The 16,789-nt window shown below is 39.2% G+C and overlaps 1 protein-coding gene across 1 annotated transcript; it reads left to right on the forward strand.

The window, feature by feature from the left end:
• Window positions 1-379: 379 nt before the first annotated feature.
• Window positions 380-14,855, forward strand: nup43 (nucleoporin 43). The gene is made up of 8 exons (XM_082147990.1): window positions 380-622; window positions 713-835; window positions 3,453-3,530; window positions 3,631-3,793; window positions 4,170-4,305; window positions 5,069-5,220; window positions 7,263-7,379; window positions 14,447-14,855. Exons 1-8 carry the CDS (start codon window positions 503-505, stop codon window positions 14,674-14,676), a joined length of 1,119 nt encoding a protein of 372 aa, XP_082004116.1. The 5' UTR covers window positions 380-502; the 3' UTR covers window positions 14,677-14,855.
• Window positions 14,856-16,789: the final 1,934 nt, after the last annotated feature.

Raw genomic sequence — 16,789 nt, forward strand, 5'->3', positions numbered from 1 at the left:
GAAAACACTATTGTGGAGTTTTTCTTTTGCTATTTGAGCAAATGGGAACACACAAAAAATATATATTTAATGTTTTCTCTCATTCATCGCTGTAGAAGTTTACCCAACAATGACGACTTCCGCTTCCAAGAAACCCGTAAATGTGAAAATGTTCTATTTTATTTATCTTCGCTTCAATGAAGCTTCACTTAAATGTAATAATAATACCGGTAAAAATAATAATAAGTAAAAAATATTACATTATTAATGTGCCGTGTAAATCTAAATCTACTAGAGGGAACTTATATTTTCTCTTTTTAAATTCTCTTTTATAATAATAATACAAATATCTTTATTTTTAATCAGCTTAATATTAGTTTTTATCAAACCGAATCGCGTTTGGCCCTCTGAGGCCGCCATACTAGGCGGACAGAGGCGGGATATGTTCTGCTACATGTGAAGCACGCTAAACTGATCAACAACACAGTACGGCACCAGTGAGACCCGTCTATGGTGAGACCCAATGGACTCCATCAACGCCAAATACATCTCTCAGAAGATCAGCAAGACGCGCTGGCGGCCCGTTTCTGCGGCCTCGCTGCAGCAGCCGGAGCTTTTCGCCACGGGATCCTGGGACAACGAGGCGAGACCCAGCGCTAGTTCAGATGAGTTTCACCACATATCTCACACACACTGATGTTTAGGTGTTAATCCGCATGTTGTGTGTGTTCAGAATAACAAAGTGTCGATCTGGTCGGTGGGTGATCATGGAGTGTCAAACATGGATGGAGAGTTTGATGAAGAGCCTCAGTTACTGTGTGACTCCCAGCATGACGGAGACGTGCTGGACCTGCAGGTGAACACACTCACACACTCTCACACTCACTGTATGCACTCACTGGAAATAAGTGTAGTGTTGTTCTGTGAGTAGAGGGGATCGGGGGAAGCTGTACCCTTCACAAAAAAAATGTCTTGAAAATATGAACATTGAGAAAGATTTTTATGCAAGTAGTCACTGGAAATACTCACTGTATCTCAAATAGGATGCTTGCAAACATTACTGAATCGCCTTTATATTCTACTAGTTCTACTAGTTAGCCACGTATGTGCATATCTTTTTATTATTTTGTGTAAATCCAAACTTAAAATGTAGGACAACTCCTCCAGGGAGTCCTGCACTGGTCTTGTCCCGCACTCGCAGTTCTTAAAGGAAAAGTTCACTCAAAAATGAAAATTGTGTCGTCATTTACTCACCCTCATGCTGTTCCAACCCTGTATGAGTTTATTTTTTCTGTTGATCACAAAAAAAGATATTTGGAAGAATGTCGGTAACCAGACAGTTGTGGGACACCACTAACTTCCAGTGGAGCCTATTTGTTTTTTCCTGCAATGTTAGGCAGTGATGCCCCACAACTGTCTGGTTACCGACATTCTTCCAAATATCTTTTTTTGTGATCAACAGAAAAAAGAAACTCATACAGGTTTGGAACGACGAATGAGGGAGAGTAAATGATGACAGAATACATTTTTTGGGTGAACTGTCCCTTTAACAGAACACCCGTCCCGTTATTCGTCAGCAGCACTAATTTAGTTCCCGTACCCGACCAGACCTTTTTGACATAAAGACTGTGACCCCGAACCGCACCGCGTTAAATCTTCTACATCAGGTTAGCAAAACGTATCCAGCCGTCTCCATTGACTTTGCGTTGCGAATCCCTACTTCACTTTTCTTGCTTTTATAAAAAAAAAAAAGGAAAAATGTCTAAAAGCTGCTGTGTGTACAGCAAACAAACTAAAAACTCAGAACTACATTTTATAAGCTCCCGAACCGTAAAAGCCAGCCTTTAAGGAGACAAAAGTGGATACAGGCAGTGAGACGTGAAGCATCAGCAGGAAGAGATGGGTAAGCTGTGGGATCCTGACACTCAGTATGCACTAAATACACTATGTGTGTAGAAAACACTGTGTCACTGGTAAGGCAAATATCCACATGTCAGTTTTATATATTATATTTCTTTAAGCTAAGCCGTCCCTGTGATTACATTCCCCTCCAGCGGGTGGATGTTAGTTCTCAGAGTAATATGACACGTTGCGCTCTGTTTTTTGGGTCGACAGCTTATAAAAACGTATTTCTGTTGTTGTCTGTTTGCTTGTTTGCTGTACTCCTCGTCACACAGCAGCTTTTAGACATCGTTTTGTTTTTTGTTATAAAGCGTTGTTGGGAAGATTTGTTTCGCGTACCTACCCCGAAGTGACAAAATAAAATAAAATTCTGTGTCAAGTTATAAGGAAAGACCAGTGCTTTGTTTAGGCTTGGTCTGTAGGGAATTACAAACCTGCGCACATATATTCAAACGCACATAACTATAGAACCAATTCTTAATGCTCATGTGAACGCCATCAGCGTTTCTCACAGGTTCGCGTTTAAAGTTTGTGTAGAGAGAACGGTGTCGTCTCAGCGGCCTCTAATTTAATAACAAATGATCGTTGCGACGGAAGCGAATCAATCAAAGCTAACTTTAGCTGGAAAATAACTTTATTAAAGAACCCCTATAAAGCCAAAACAATCTGTTACCTTAATTTATACGCTTATCTCTGTAGAGCTGCTTTGAAACAATCTCTATTGTTAAAAGCGCTATATAAATGAAGATGACTTGACTTAACTTATAGCCTAAGTCAGAAATGACGAGGAGGGAGCTTCTCGCAGGGCAGTCAACGGAGATCTTGAGATGTTCCCAGGTTTAAATAAAAGAGGTTGGTAAACTTTGAAGTGTATCTATGGTTATATGGTTGTGTATATATGGTTTACATAAAACAAGTCGATAAGCAGTTAAATGTGTCAGTTCACACACAAAGAAAAGTTTAAGATTTTGCATAAAATGTTTGATTTACTTAAAATGTTCAATTTAATTTACAGACTTAAAAACCTTTTGTGTGTGAGAGAACCTGCACTAAACTTTTTCAAAGGCATTTTGTTTTCATAGTTAGACCGATATCGTGATATTTTACATCATAGGATTGTCTAGCAATATATCGATTATCGCAGAATTGCTGAAACGTGATGATATCGGTATCGTGAGCCATGTATCGTGTCGCGAGGTTCACTGTGATTCCCACCCCGACTCAACTCTTCATATCACGTTCTGATTAGAAAGCAGTTTGCCGGTCTTCAGACTACAGCACAGGGCCGTTGGGAAGCAGCTGCCTATCAGCGGGAACCAAATTGAGTCGAAACAGTCTTGGCTATTGGACCCGCAGTCTGCCCGTGCCGATTGACTCCCGACTCGCACAGCAAATGACAACGTGAATATTATTGCACGGTTACATCAAATATTAGCGGCCCGCATGCAGGACTCTGTTTCAAGCCATGTTTTAAATCCGGTATGTGATGCAGAGAGAAAACAGAATGAGATCTTTCATTTGTGGACTATTTTGAGATGAATTAAACCATCATTTGCATATAATCTGTGCAGTTTCTAGATCAAGACAGGCTCGTTTCTGCATCATCAAGTGGGGCTGTGACGATTTTCAAGCTTCAGTCTGACTGTCAGGTATTTGCTATATTTGTTTGTTTTGAATGATATTTGCATCATCTGACTGGTGTGAAACCAGTGTGAAACCAGTGTGAAACCAGTGTGTTGTGATGTCCAGGCTCTGTCGTTGGCTCATGTGTGGGAGAGAGCTCATCAATACTCCTGTGATGATGCGCCCTGCACCTCAGTCGTGTGCAGAAGCCCTGAAATAGTGTCAGTGGGTGAAGACGGGCGAGTTGTTCTTTACAAGGCGGATCAGACCGAAGTCGTGCGTGTTATTGGTGAGTATTTTGTGGCTTTCTTTGTAGCACAGACAATCGAGGTGCACAATTCTGGATAAACTGAGAATCTCCCAACAGACAACTAAACAAAATAACATGGACTTTACTAGAGGTTCTGACAAAATGTGAATTGCTGCACTGCAGGATATTTAAAATGTTTAATTAATCTGAATGAATCATTGTTTCTTCTGTTGAACACAAAAGAAGATATTTTAAAGAATGTTGGTGACCAGACCGCTGACGATAGCCATTGACTTCCATAGTATTATTATTTTTTCTGTCAATGTATCATTTAATTACATTTGACCTTCAATGCATATGTGTTTTGAATCATGCAGTTTGGACTAATAGCACCGTGTTATTGTCTGCATTACAGAAAATGCAGATAGCAGTACGATTCATGCCGTGACGTTTCTGAGGACGACTGAAGTTCTCACTGTGAACTCCATCGGCCAGCTGAAGATGTGGGACTTCAGACAGCAGAGCGACAGTCCTGCACAGATTCTCTCTCTGTATGCTTCACTCTCACTAGATTAAGCAAACATATTCATATTATTCTTCGAATAAAAACTGCATTCTTTTGGATTTCGGGAACACGCATCCGTTCACATCAAAATCAAAGTAGAAAAATAAATATTATTTTGCATGAAGAAATCGCTTATTTTTAGGACCAGTGAGTCATTCTCATTAATTTCCATGTTTTCATTTGCGCAATGTAAATGAAGCCACTCAATAGCCACACTCACACATTACTGCATTACATTTTACAATTAATTGTACATTAACATTTATACTTTAATAAAAAAAAAAATTATTAAAAGGTTTTAACTTTTTAAAGGTGCAATGCGCAACATTTCATGTTAAAAATACCCGTTTTTCTAACCCATACATGCTTAAACAATTGCCTGATGGGCTGAATGAGCCCTTCTCTGATCACTGCGATTGCCTCTATAATCCTGTACAGTAAAATAAATAAGAGGGATTCGGGACGGAATTTGAGACTGGGCGTGAAGTCATGTGCGTTCACGCTCACCTGGCTATATCTGGTTGCAGTTTCGCTTGCCGCCAGAGTGGGCATAGTTCTCCAAAAACTCAGAGACTTGCGCATTGCACCTTTAAGATAAAAAATTGCTTATTTGCCAGCATTTCGACTCAGTCATATCAATAAGTGGCCCAGTTTATCTGAATTCACTCTAGAAGATCTGAAAGTTAGACCATAAGTTGGTCTCTTTTCTGTTATCTTATTCTGTTTTCATATATGTTGTGTTCATGCAGCACCGGGGACAGAGTGCCCTTGCACTGTGTGGATAAACACCCTAACCAGCAGCACATAGTGGCCACCGGAGGGCAGGACGGGATGCTGTGTATCTGGGACGTGAGACAGGGCAATACGCCCTTCTCTCTCATCGAGGCCCATTCAGCAGAAAGTCAGTACCCTTTGAATTACACAACTTTAAAAAAATAAATATGCTTGAATTCTGTAAACACACATACTAGACGTTCAGAAAAATGCTCTTGAACTTAATGTCGAGAAGAAATGAAAATTCTCCCTATTTTCTGAATGCATGTTATATCTCTTCTTTGTGAACAATGCGCCCGTGCATGTGCTTTCAATTGTCAGCAGGATGGAAATAAATAATTAACGTTAGCCAATCACGGAATTGATCATAGCCAATGCTAATACTTAACGATTTTTGTGCTGTTATTTTCCAAAAATGATTTCATGTTCTGGACAATGATGTCATAAAGAGAAGGGGTGTAACAATATATCGAGTCACAATATTTCGCAATACAAAAATGCAATAAAAGATGAGTTTTAGTGTCAGTATTACATTAAACTACTATATAATGTTGAATATAATGCAATGGGGGAATATGGGTCCTGATAATGCCAAATGTCTGATGTTATCAGTAAAAAGTGGCCTACACTATTTTAAATATCTAGTCAGTGACAGAGTTCAAGCATATTCGTCTAAAATAATTCAGTATTTTCAGCTTCAGAATCATGAATATTGTTATTCTGGCGTCTCTATTGTCCTGTGCTTTGGGTTTCAGCTCCAAGTCCAAGACTATTCATTTACACACAATGTAATATCAAATTTATCATTTTAATCGACCATACATCTTTTGTTAACCTTTTATCATATGTCTTGAAGTATCGCAATAATATCGTATTGTGAGTTCAGTCTCGTGATATGTATCGAATCGTGACATCAGGGTATCGTGACACCCATAATAAAGAGATAGAGATATAAAATAATATTAAACATATATTACACAAAATATTACTGTAGGAATGACCTTATTCATGAATTCAGTTTGGTCTTAAAAATGAAAATTTGCAAGGAATTGGTATCATTAATTAGAACAAAAGAAAATGGACTGTGTCATGTCATCTTGTCCTTCAAAGTTAAAGATGTCGTGGAAAATCCCAAAGAATACTTCACTCCTCTAGGGTCTTTGTATAATGCGTGTGACACGAATTTCGTTATCACCGCAGTACCCGCATACTGTAGACGCACAGCACGATTTTTCAATGTACGCACATGCATTTTTTTTTTTTGCACTAATTAGAGTAAATGGAAAAGACAGAAACGCATGCGAGCTAAAACAGCAATGAATGGCTATGTGGATGAGAGTGTGCGAAGAGGACAGAAAGAATCCGCATTTACTCTACCCTAAAAGATTATAAAGATGTGTGGTGAGAGATTGCTAGGGCTTTGTTAGGGCTGAACGATTAATCGCACTTCACATGTAATCGCACTTAAATGGAGATGGCTTCTCTTTTTAAAATTTTTTGATGTGCAGCTTGTCAGTGATGATCGGCTCTGTAAACGCTGCTCACTCTGAAAGCACTGTGAGTTTGAGTCACTTATAACGTGCATTTGAAAAAGCAACACACGTCGAATATCTTTCCAAACATGAGAAGCATTTATGAACCTCTTGTCCAACAAAAGACAACATTTAATAACATGCTTTTACTCCAAACTCACTTCATGACGACAGTTGAGCTCCTCCTTCTGTGAGATGATGTGCTTCTTACACAGAATAAGGCAGTCGTGTGTTTATAAGTCATGTTTAATCAAAGCGTTTCAATCTTCTGTGTATTCAGCTACAGCGATAGGGATTTCCTGGAATGATGCGCATTATTGTACTTCTGCACTTCTGCGGCGGGGCATATTTATCGTGTTTGCGTGAGAGCGCCCTCTGGCGTTCAGATGGAGCAGTATTTACTACCAATCAGCCGCACTCCACTGACAAACTGCGCATAAGATAATCGCAGCCTTTGCTAAATCGCGTGCGGTTTTATTGCGATTAATCGTTCAGCCCTACAAGATGTCATAATGCGCATGTGTCGTCTGCTTGTGTGTATACTTTGTAGAAGTGTGTAAAAGTATATTTTGGGCTTAAATGTCAGAAACCTGATCATTCAATAACACTGGCAGTGATTCTGATCTGTTTTCTACAGTGTGGGAAGTACATTTCCATCCATCAAACCCCAATCACTTGTTTACATGCTCAGAGGATGGGTCTCTGCTACACTGGGAGACGACTTCAGGATCAGACATGAGCACACTCCTACAGAGTAAGCCAACACTCCTTCACATCTATTATAATAATGATGATTCTATCTATATATCTGTCTGTCTATCTCTCTGTCTAATGTTTAGCTTAAATATTTGTTAACACTTTACAATAAGGTTTATTAGTTAACATTAGGTAACCACCTTAATTAACATGAACTAAGAATGAACAACACTTCTACAGCATTAAATTAATCTTATTTCAATTTAATTTACTTATATTATTAAATCAAAGGTTGTATTTGTTAACATTAGTTAATGCACCGTGAACTAACATGAACAAACAATGAACAGCTGGATTTTTATGAACTAAAATGAACAAAGATTAATAAATACTGTAACAAATGTATCGCTCATTGTTAATTCATGTTAGTTAATACATCAACTAATGAACCTTATTGTAAAGTGCTACCAAATATTTTTATAAATTGGATTCCTATCTGATTTAGAATGCATGTTGCATTTACACTTCGCCACAGAAATGTATCTCTAAACTAAAGTGTAGCGATTGGTCTACCGCTTAGAGTGTGTGTTGGAAATGTAATGCTCCTGAAGATGAGTATCAGCTCCAGAGGCTTCCTGAAGTGCTGTGAACACTACTGTCACTACGCTAACTATAGCGTCAGTTTTGCCATATCAGTTAAAGCTGCCGTCGGCAAATTTTTTTTGATCATATTCAATGAAATTGAAAACTATAATCTGACAGAACAACATAAATAAGATGGTTTTAGAAAAAAACCCGAGCTTCTAACTCCACCTGGAGCGTGTTATTTGTTTTGCAAAAATCCACCGCTTCATCAGGTCCAATCAGCGCAGGGGGGTGTGAGATCTGACTGTCAATCACAGGTCGTGCACACGCCACAGATCCCCCCTCACTCGCGCACGTTAATATCACATGCACACGCCACGCCTGAAGTTCGCCTGGAGATTGCATGAAGCGTGATGGCGGAGAGAAAATCTACCAACAAGCTTCCAATTCCTCGGTTATTGCTATCTATGGATAGATTAGCCAGGGCAGCCTACCTCCGAGTCCATGGTGTTGATAGATGCTGAAGAGACGGACGCGTTCACAGAAAATCAGGTACACACGCACAGTGACGCACTGACGAGCACGACCTCGATGGGAGGGTGCTCGCTGGTAGTGGGGAGGGGCATGAGAGTTGTAAACATTCAAAATTTTGGCTAATCGACCCAATCTGCCAGACTTGCCGACGGCAGCTTTAAGAGTCCAATAATAACAGTCAAGAAGAACAATCTGATCAACCCGAACCACCTTCACTAGCACGACTTGTGCTGCACGTTTCACAGTGGGAATTCTTTAATTTATACATCTTACGTTTCAGCTGTGATGTTATAAATGTGTCATTTATAACATCTGACCTGCATCAAATTGCATGTTTCAGAAAGCGGTCATTAGAGAAATGGTGAGAGCAAAACAAAAGGTTGTGGTTGTATACTGCCAGGTACTTTTAAAATGGTACTGGTGCCTGAACCGATACTTTAAAAAAGTGCCACAATACGATAATGGATGAGACTAAAGAATGCCTTTTTTATTGAATTTTTATTGATTTAAATTGAACAATATATTAAAAGTTTAAAGTATACTTATATATATATATATAAATACAAAACAACACATTTGCATAAATTCACAATAAAACCTAAGCCAGCTAATTCAACTACAATAATTTAATACTAAATAACAGTTACAGTACTAAAAACAGGCATTAGTAGAGGAATACAAGTTACCGTGATATTAACATTTTTGTGTATCGAATGTTAAATAAGTGAATAATGACAAGACTGGTTGTGGTGGCGCAGTGGATAAGACACATGCCTTTGGTGTGAGAGACCCGGGTTCGAATCCACTGTGAGACACCAATGTGTCCCTGAGCAAGACACTTAACCCCTAGTTGCTCCAGAGGCGTGCGACCTCTGACATATATAGCAATTGTAAGTCGCTCTGGATAAAAGTGTCAGCTAAATGAATAAATGTAAAAATGTAAATGTAAGACTGTGTTTATCATGGTGATTTATGCGATCTGTGTACCTGCGTCTGTCCTTCAGGTCGAATCATATATTCATCAACAGCAACAAAAAGAGTTTGCCATGTCCAAGGAAAGCGAAATCTTTGTCGTATCATCCTTTTAACATTTACGGGTATTTCCCATGAATGGCATCAGCGCTGGTCAATGCATTAAATACCTATCGGACGCATATATCATCGTATTTGACATTGCGACAGTTTTTTGAAAATGCATATGTAATATTGTGACGTGTTCGTTCCCAGAAGAAAACTCAAGACTGCAGTGGAGACGTTTCAAGGACTTCAGAAACAGTGTACACTGATATAGAGAATAACTCCCGCTGGAGGGACTTTGTAACTTCACAGACCTTTTTCATGCTCAAACAGCAACATTACACACTAAAGAAAGTTGAACATATAAAAAAGCATAATAGGACCCATTTAAACTAAAACCAGTGATTTAAAGCCCTCTTTATACTTTTCATTTGCCTCCTTTCACATTTTTCTTGGCGAAATCTCATCCCTAGTGATCACAGGAGTCAGGAGGTGCATTTTACATGCATGTTAATACCTGGAAATAGAAATGCATCTCGACTGACTGCTTGTGATCAGGTCACTGAAAACACCTTAAAGGTGCAGTGTGTACATTTTAGCGGCATCTAGTGGTGAGGTTGCGAATTGTAACCAACAGACGTTACGGTGGCCGACAGGAAAATAGGTTGTGTGGTCTGATGGTGCGTTCACACCGGACGCGAATAGCGCGCCAGGCGCGAGTGATTTCAATGTTAAGTCAATGCAAAGACGCGTTACGCGCGTAAAAAATTCCTGCGGCGCGAATGAGGCGTAGAGCGCGGCGCGGTAGACGCGAATACGCCTCATTCGCGCGTCAATTGAGCGCCTGGCGCGTTAAGCGCGAATGTTTTATGTAGTGCTTTTTGTGCATTCTCGCGTTTGACGCGAATTCGCGTCTGCCGCCCGAGTTGAAAAATCTGAACTTCTGCGTCAATTCGCGCCGCGTTAACCAATCAGGAGCCTGCTTGCTGCTGTCACGTGGTGAAGTGACAGTTTATAATGTTATTTTATGTTTGGCCTCGATAAATTATTTTGTAATATGACTAAAATGCTTGGTGTGCAAAGCAAATCTTTCACATAAAAACTCGATTTCAATATATGAGAGATACTCATTTTGTATTGAATGCTATTTATTCCATATCTATTCTAGATTATATGAAACATTATTATTCTAATGTAAAGACAACAAACACAATTTAGTGTATTAAAACTTTTAAAAAATCACAGGACAGGTTTCACTTTTGGAGGCTGGCTCCATTTATTATCAAAACAAAAATAAATGACAGATTAGGTGGGTGCGGGCGAGGGTGAACCTCGCGCCGGGCTGTAGAGCGCGGGCTCGACAGGCATAGACCACTCGAGGCCGAGGCCTTATACGGCCTACGCTGTCCTCGTCAGCGTCCTCACCGTTAGGTCCACCAAACCTAGCTCCTGGAGCAAATTGTGAAACTCCTGAAACCCTCCGGAGGGTCTGGTGGACCCGAGTACAGCGACGATGTCCCCTACGCAGCTGTTTCTGCTCTCCAGAGCATATACGAGCGGTGACTCTCTCGATTAATGCTAATGATAATGCTCGATAAACATCTAAAAAAGATGGCCGCCAAAACTTTCACCTCTGACGCGCGTAAATTTCGCTTCAAACTTTTGTTTTTACGCGCGTTAGACACGCGAATTAACACAAAGTGGTCAAGCGTCAAACTAGACGCGGTAGACGCGAATTTGACGCGCTAGTCGCGTCCGGTGTGAACGCACAGTAAGACAGCAGAGAGTTACCAGTTAAGCAATGAGGTTTCTTTACAAAGATAAATTAAGAAATTATATTTACTTAATTGTTCAGTAAAACGATATGTTATTGCGAATATTATTGTTACTTGTTCATCATTGTGTCAGTGTTTTATTCACTGACTTTAGCTAGCTTCTTTGCACGAAAAACAACATAGTGACGAAATACACTTTTTTTTCTTCCATATAATGAACTTTCTTGGATTTCAGTCCTACAATTGTTTTCTGCACAATGGTATTACAATTTTAATTTCACTTACGTTGCACAAGAAGCGAAGTCAGACCGGTTGGTCTGAGCATATGGGCTATAGCAGGGGCATCACTAGGCCCATTTTAGTTCCCCCCTAAATTTCCACCCAGCCTCCCTAAAAATTGGCTATTACCTCTGTAATATATGTACACAAATTCGTGATTGTCTCAGTCCCCTTTAAGGCCTTGTCCACACCAATTCGTTTTCTGGGATTATTTATTTATTTTATGAAATTCCTTCCATCTAAATGGCATGAGACTTAGTGACTTTTCCTACTCTTGCTATACTTCATACTTCAGTGCAATAAAATTGCAAAAATTTGTTATAATATTCATTTTATTATAAATCCAAAAGCAAAACCGAAAAAAGAACTATAAAAGGGAGTGAAAATGGAAAATGAGCCAATGATTGCTCCTCTGCAGACATCTACTGGTTATAGTCTACATATTAAGTGTATTCCACCAGGTGACAGAAGTCCTCCACTAAAGTGTGGCACATTTTCTATGTTATCTCCATGCATGAAAATCAGAAATGTATATCATCTTTAAAGTTAATTTGACTGCTCAAATGTAGAGTTAAAATAAATAGTGTTTAAATCATTACGCTTGTTGAAAAAAATTATACAAAAATGTTATCCACTTATTGCCAATCTAGAAAATCACAGTAATATAAAGTTTGTCTATATTTTGATGAATATTAGCTATATCCAGCTTGGATGATGCACTCGACACTATCAATGGCACATTAAAGAAAACCGCTAAAGAGATAATTGGCTTTAGAAGACATACAAACGCTCCTTGGATCACAGATGAAGTCCTCTCGCTGGGTGATGAACGCCGAGATGTGGGCAAAAAGAAGAACAACAGCCTTTTGTCTCCAGATCTCTTCAACATCTATCTGGAGCACATTAAGCGAGAGGCACTTAATTGGTCTGGAGAGCATGTGTAAACCGCAGAACAATTAACAACTTACCATTTGCTGATGATATTGGTCTCTGATATTTAGGGATGCACCGATCCACATTTTTTCACTTCCGATCCGATCCCGATACCTGAATTTGGATATCGGCCGATACCGATACTATTCCGATACCAGAGCTGTGTTTGCTTTAATATTATTATTATCATTATTGTTTATTTTATATGATGCTGAAATAAACTCCTCTCAACAGGCAAGTATGATATGTAGGCCTACATATTTATGCATGTATGGTAAGTATAAGGTCAGAAAAGGAAGTCAGAAAAACAGTAAATCCTGTTAACAGGAAAAATCCCATTCTGAAAACAAATATGCAACTGTAGGTCATGTCAATATTTATTACATTCCCAAAATGTCAAATACTTGAGTCTTGAAATATAAGAAAAGTGCAAGTGTAAACATCTTACACACACACACACACACACTATCTAAAGGGTGATCCTCGCTCCGATGCTGTAACTCTCTCGATGAATGCTCGATCAACATCAGCCATGTGCAAACAGACAAGCGGATTTCGCCTCAGACGCGCGTCAATTTCGCTCTGGGCGCGCGAATGGATTCAAAATATTCAAGCGTCCAACTAGACGCGGCAGACGCGAATTTGACGCGCTATTTCAGCAGACAACGTTTGGTGTGAACGCACAGTAACGTGGTGCTTTTTTAAATGTTTGATTGCATTCGTTGTGTTGTACGACGCGAGGGAGCTTCAACAAGCTCTGAATTACGGCTTTGCAAACATTGCATTTTGCTGTCTTGCTCTGCGGTGTTTCCAGTGTGAAGAATTTCCACACAGCGGCCGCAAACTGCGGAATGGATTTCCTGAGCGGTGGCGTGTCTCATAACTTTGTGTCTCATTGAGCCGCGCCTCCGTTCAGGAAATCCATTCCGCAGTTTGCAGCCAGCTAGCAGACTAGCCGGCGGGAATCACTTTTGGAGTCATTTCAGCAGACAACGTTAAAGCGCAGACATGACTCAAGGATATCGGATATCTCCGCAGGTTGGATCGGGAAAATCCGATACGTGAATTACGCTGGTATCGGTCCCGATACCGATACTGGATCGGATCGGCCCCATCCCTACTGATATTGGACATGCTCGGGTCAGAGTCGACAATGTCAGCTCAAAGTATGGGCTAGAGATAAGTGACTATAACGGAGTGAATGCTGCTAAGTACAAAATCTGAGAGAACAGTGAAAAATTGAAAAAAGGAAGGGCTGTTGCTCCGAGGGAAGGAACTTCAGCACGTGGAATGATTCAAGTATCTTGGAACGACTCTGACTGCAAACTGTGACTGCTCTACAGACATCAGACCTACAGACACAAGGCCTTGAAAGTGATGAGCGATCTGCACTATATCTGGAAGAACAAAAACATAAAAAATGAGACTGTACATATCCCTCATACCCCCGATTGCCTTGTACAGTTCCGAAGCATGGACACTTGCTGAAGTGCTGAAGGGAAACAACTACTTGTATTCGAGATGGCAGCATTTAGAAGACTACTTGGCGTTCGCATCAGACAAGATGAGAAACGATGACATCATAAAGGCCCTCAATCAGATAAAAACGATTGTGCAAAAAGTACATGAAAGACATCACCAGTGGCTTGGTCATGTACTTCGTATGGATAAAAACAGGATTGCCAACATCGCATTGCACGGAAGAGTAAAAGGCACCACAAAAAGAGGACGTCCAAGAACAACGTGGATGTCAGCAGTGCTGGCGAGATGCGACGTTGGACAAGAAGTTCTAATGAGAATTGTGCAAGAGAGACAGATGGCGTTTAGCCTCGACTCATCCGAGAGCCAATGTTGAAGTGTAATAAACTGCAAGAATAATAATTATTAGCTGGTTATTTAAAATTATTAGAAATTCATTCAATATTCAGGGATTGACCTGTACTCGTTTTGTGTATTGTATTTTTTATCTTCATATAATTTTCTGTTTCCTGGTTTGTTTCAGGGGGCTGGAACAGCAGGGTCATCTCGCATAGTGCCGTTCCACAAGCGGGGGAGAATGACTCAGTGGTCAGCGCCTGGCTTGCTGGGGACTCCAGCAAAAATAGACTGGAGGCGACTCATATGCTGCCCAGTCAGACACTGTCTGTCAACAGCCTTGATGTGCTTGAGCAGTGTTTAGTATGTGGGACTGATGGGGAGGCTGTGTACATCCACAGACAAGTTCCTGTTTGATCACTAAAATGAGAATGCTTGGAATATTTTTATATATTACATTTCTTTGTTCAATTGATTAAAACTAAACAAGAAGTCATTAAAATTGCATTGTGTACAGTCTTTGTTTCATAAAAGTTATGTTGAATTACTCTTAAGTTTTGGATACAATGATAGGGACATAATAAATGTTTACCATATTTCTTGCGAAGTTAATTAATCTAGAAGTAGTTTATTAAAAGCCAATTTTTTACTTTGATGTTGAAATTATTGCATTAGCTTTGCAGAGCTACGATAGTTAGTGTTATCGTATGGCGTAGCCTTATGTGCACCTTTTTGAAAATGTAATAATGCATTGCATTTATGAATGAATGAATGAATGAATGAGGCATTTATATAGCGCTTTCATATGTACTACTGTACACCCAAAGCGCTTTACAATCATATCAGGGGATCTCTCCTCAACCACCACCAGTGTGCAGCATCCACTTGGATGATGCGACGGCAGCCACAGTACAACGGCGCCAGTGCGCTTATGCAGACCACAAAAGCTATTTTGTAATGAGTAACCTTCCCCTGAGATGCTGATAAATGTATATATGCGGTTGATTTTCATCAGTTAAGAATGAAAATAATAAAGCTTTATTGCTTAAAGCTTCTAATAAAAGTGAGACTGATTAGTCACAAATGAGTTGGACAGAGATCATCATAATAAATATATATGGATATCCAAAAACATAAATATATTTATACATATAATACCAGTAGTAGTCATAACGTGACAGATGGATTTAAAGTCCACTAAATGTCCAGTTGCAACAGCTTCTCCAATAATGAAAGTAATCAGACATATACCCCTGCTTACACTTTGCTTCTGTAGTGAACACCGCACTGCGCCTGTGCTGCAGTCTGGGCCGTCGCTAGTTTCCCCACAGGATTAAACCATGGGGTACTTTGAGAAAAAAAAATTATGTTCCAACCCTATTTCAGTGCCAAATTGAACAGAGTAAGGAAAAAAGGTTTTCCATTGACTTGGACTTTAAAATGGACTCAAACGTCTTTTTAGTTGTGACTAATGAATGCAATGATAATAATAATAATTTAATATCTCAAACCCCTCTGGTCATAGTAAATAATATTTTGTATAAATTATAATATGCTTCTACAATTGCCACTAGCAATAATAAATACAAAAATAAAATATTAATAACCAACTTGTAAGCAATAGGTCTCAGAAGCATTAGGCAAAGATGGAGAGGTAGAGGATGGAAGGAGAGATTCTTTCACAGCTCTACACAGCAGTCTTTTATCATCTGTTTTCACGAGCAGCAGCCAATATGGAATTTTTTTTATTTTAATTACCAGGCTATTGTTATGGTTAGAGTTATACTTAATTATAATAACAGTATAGCAAAATTGCTGCTAGGGTTGCCAACTGTCTGAAATAAAAATAAGATCCACGGTGACATGCCCCCATGGAAGAAAATGTAGGCTATAAAGGCTATCATGATCATTTTGCCAACAATGAACCATGGATTTGTTTAGTTTATAATACGTTTTATTTTTTACTTAAACAAATACAACATATAGCCTAACATTCAAAACTCATCGGCTTAGACTGCATTTGAAGAAAAATAAACACAACAGTTTTCTGTAGCCTTGTGCGAACTTATTCAATAGAATTAGACTTCTAGAATGTTCTTTACAGTGCAAAAAATTATATTTTTAATTTAATTAGACAACATTTTAAGGAAGTGTAGTGCAAATATATTTATATAATTATACTTCCATTATAGTTAACTTTCTTTCCAGTGCAAAACAATAATACATAAAAAAAACAGCTAATAAAGAAAATCTAAAATATTGCACTCAAATACTGCATTCAAGCAATACAACACCTGTATGCACATGGAAAATCTCACAGAAATAAATAAACCTTCAGACTACGCACATTGTGCAGCTGTTTTTTCCATGTGTACTTTTTTGATTTCTTTACAATGTCAGGCTAAACCTGTACTATCTCTTTTAATATAATCACTCTCTTCACAACTATATTTGAGTTTAAAAAATCCACATGATTAACGTTACATAGCCTACCATATCAGCCTCTGGAGACGTCTGACGGACAAGGATC

The sequence above is a fragment of the Leuciscus leuciscus genome (assembly GCF_965113295.1).
Source record: "Leuciscus leuciscus genome assembly, chromosome: 19".
In the NCBI taxonomy this organism is placed as follows: Eukaryota; Metazoa; Chordata; class Actinopteri; order Cypriniformes; family Leuciscidae; genus Leuciscus; species Leuciscus leuciscus.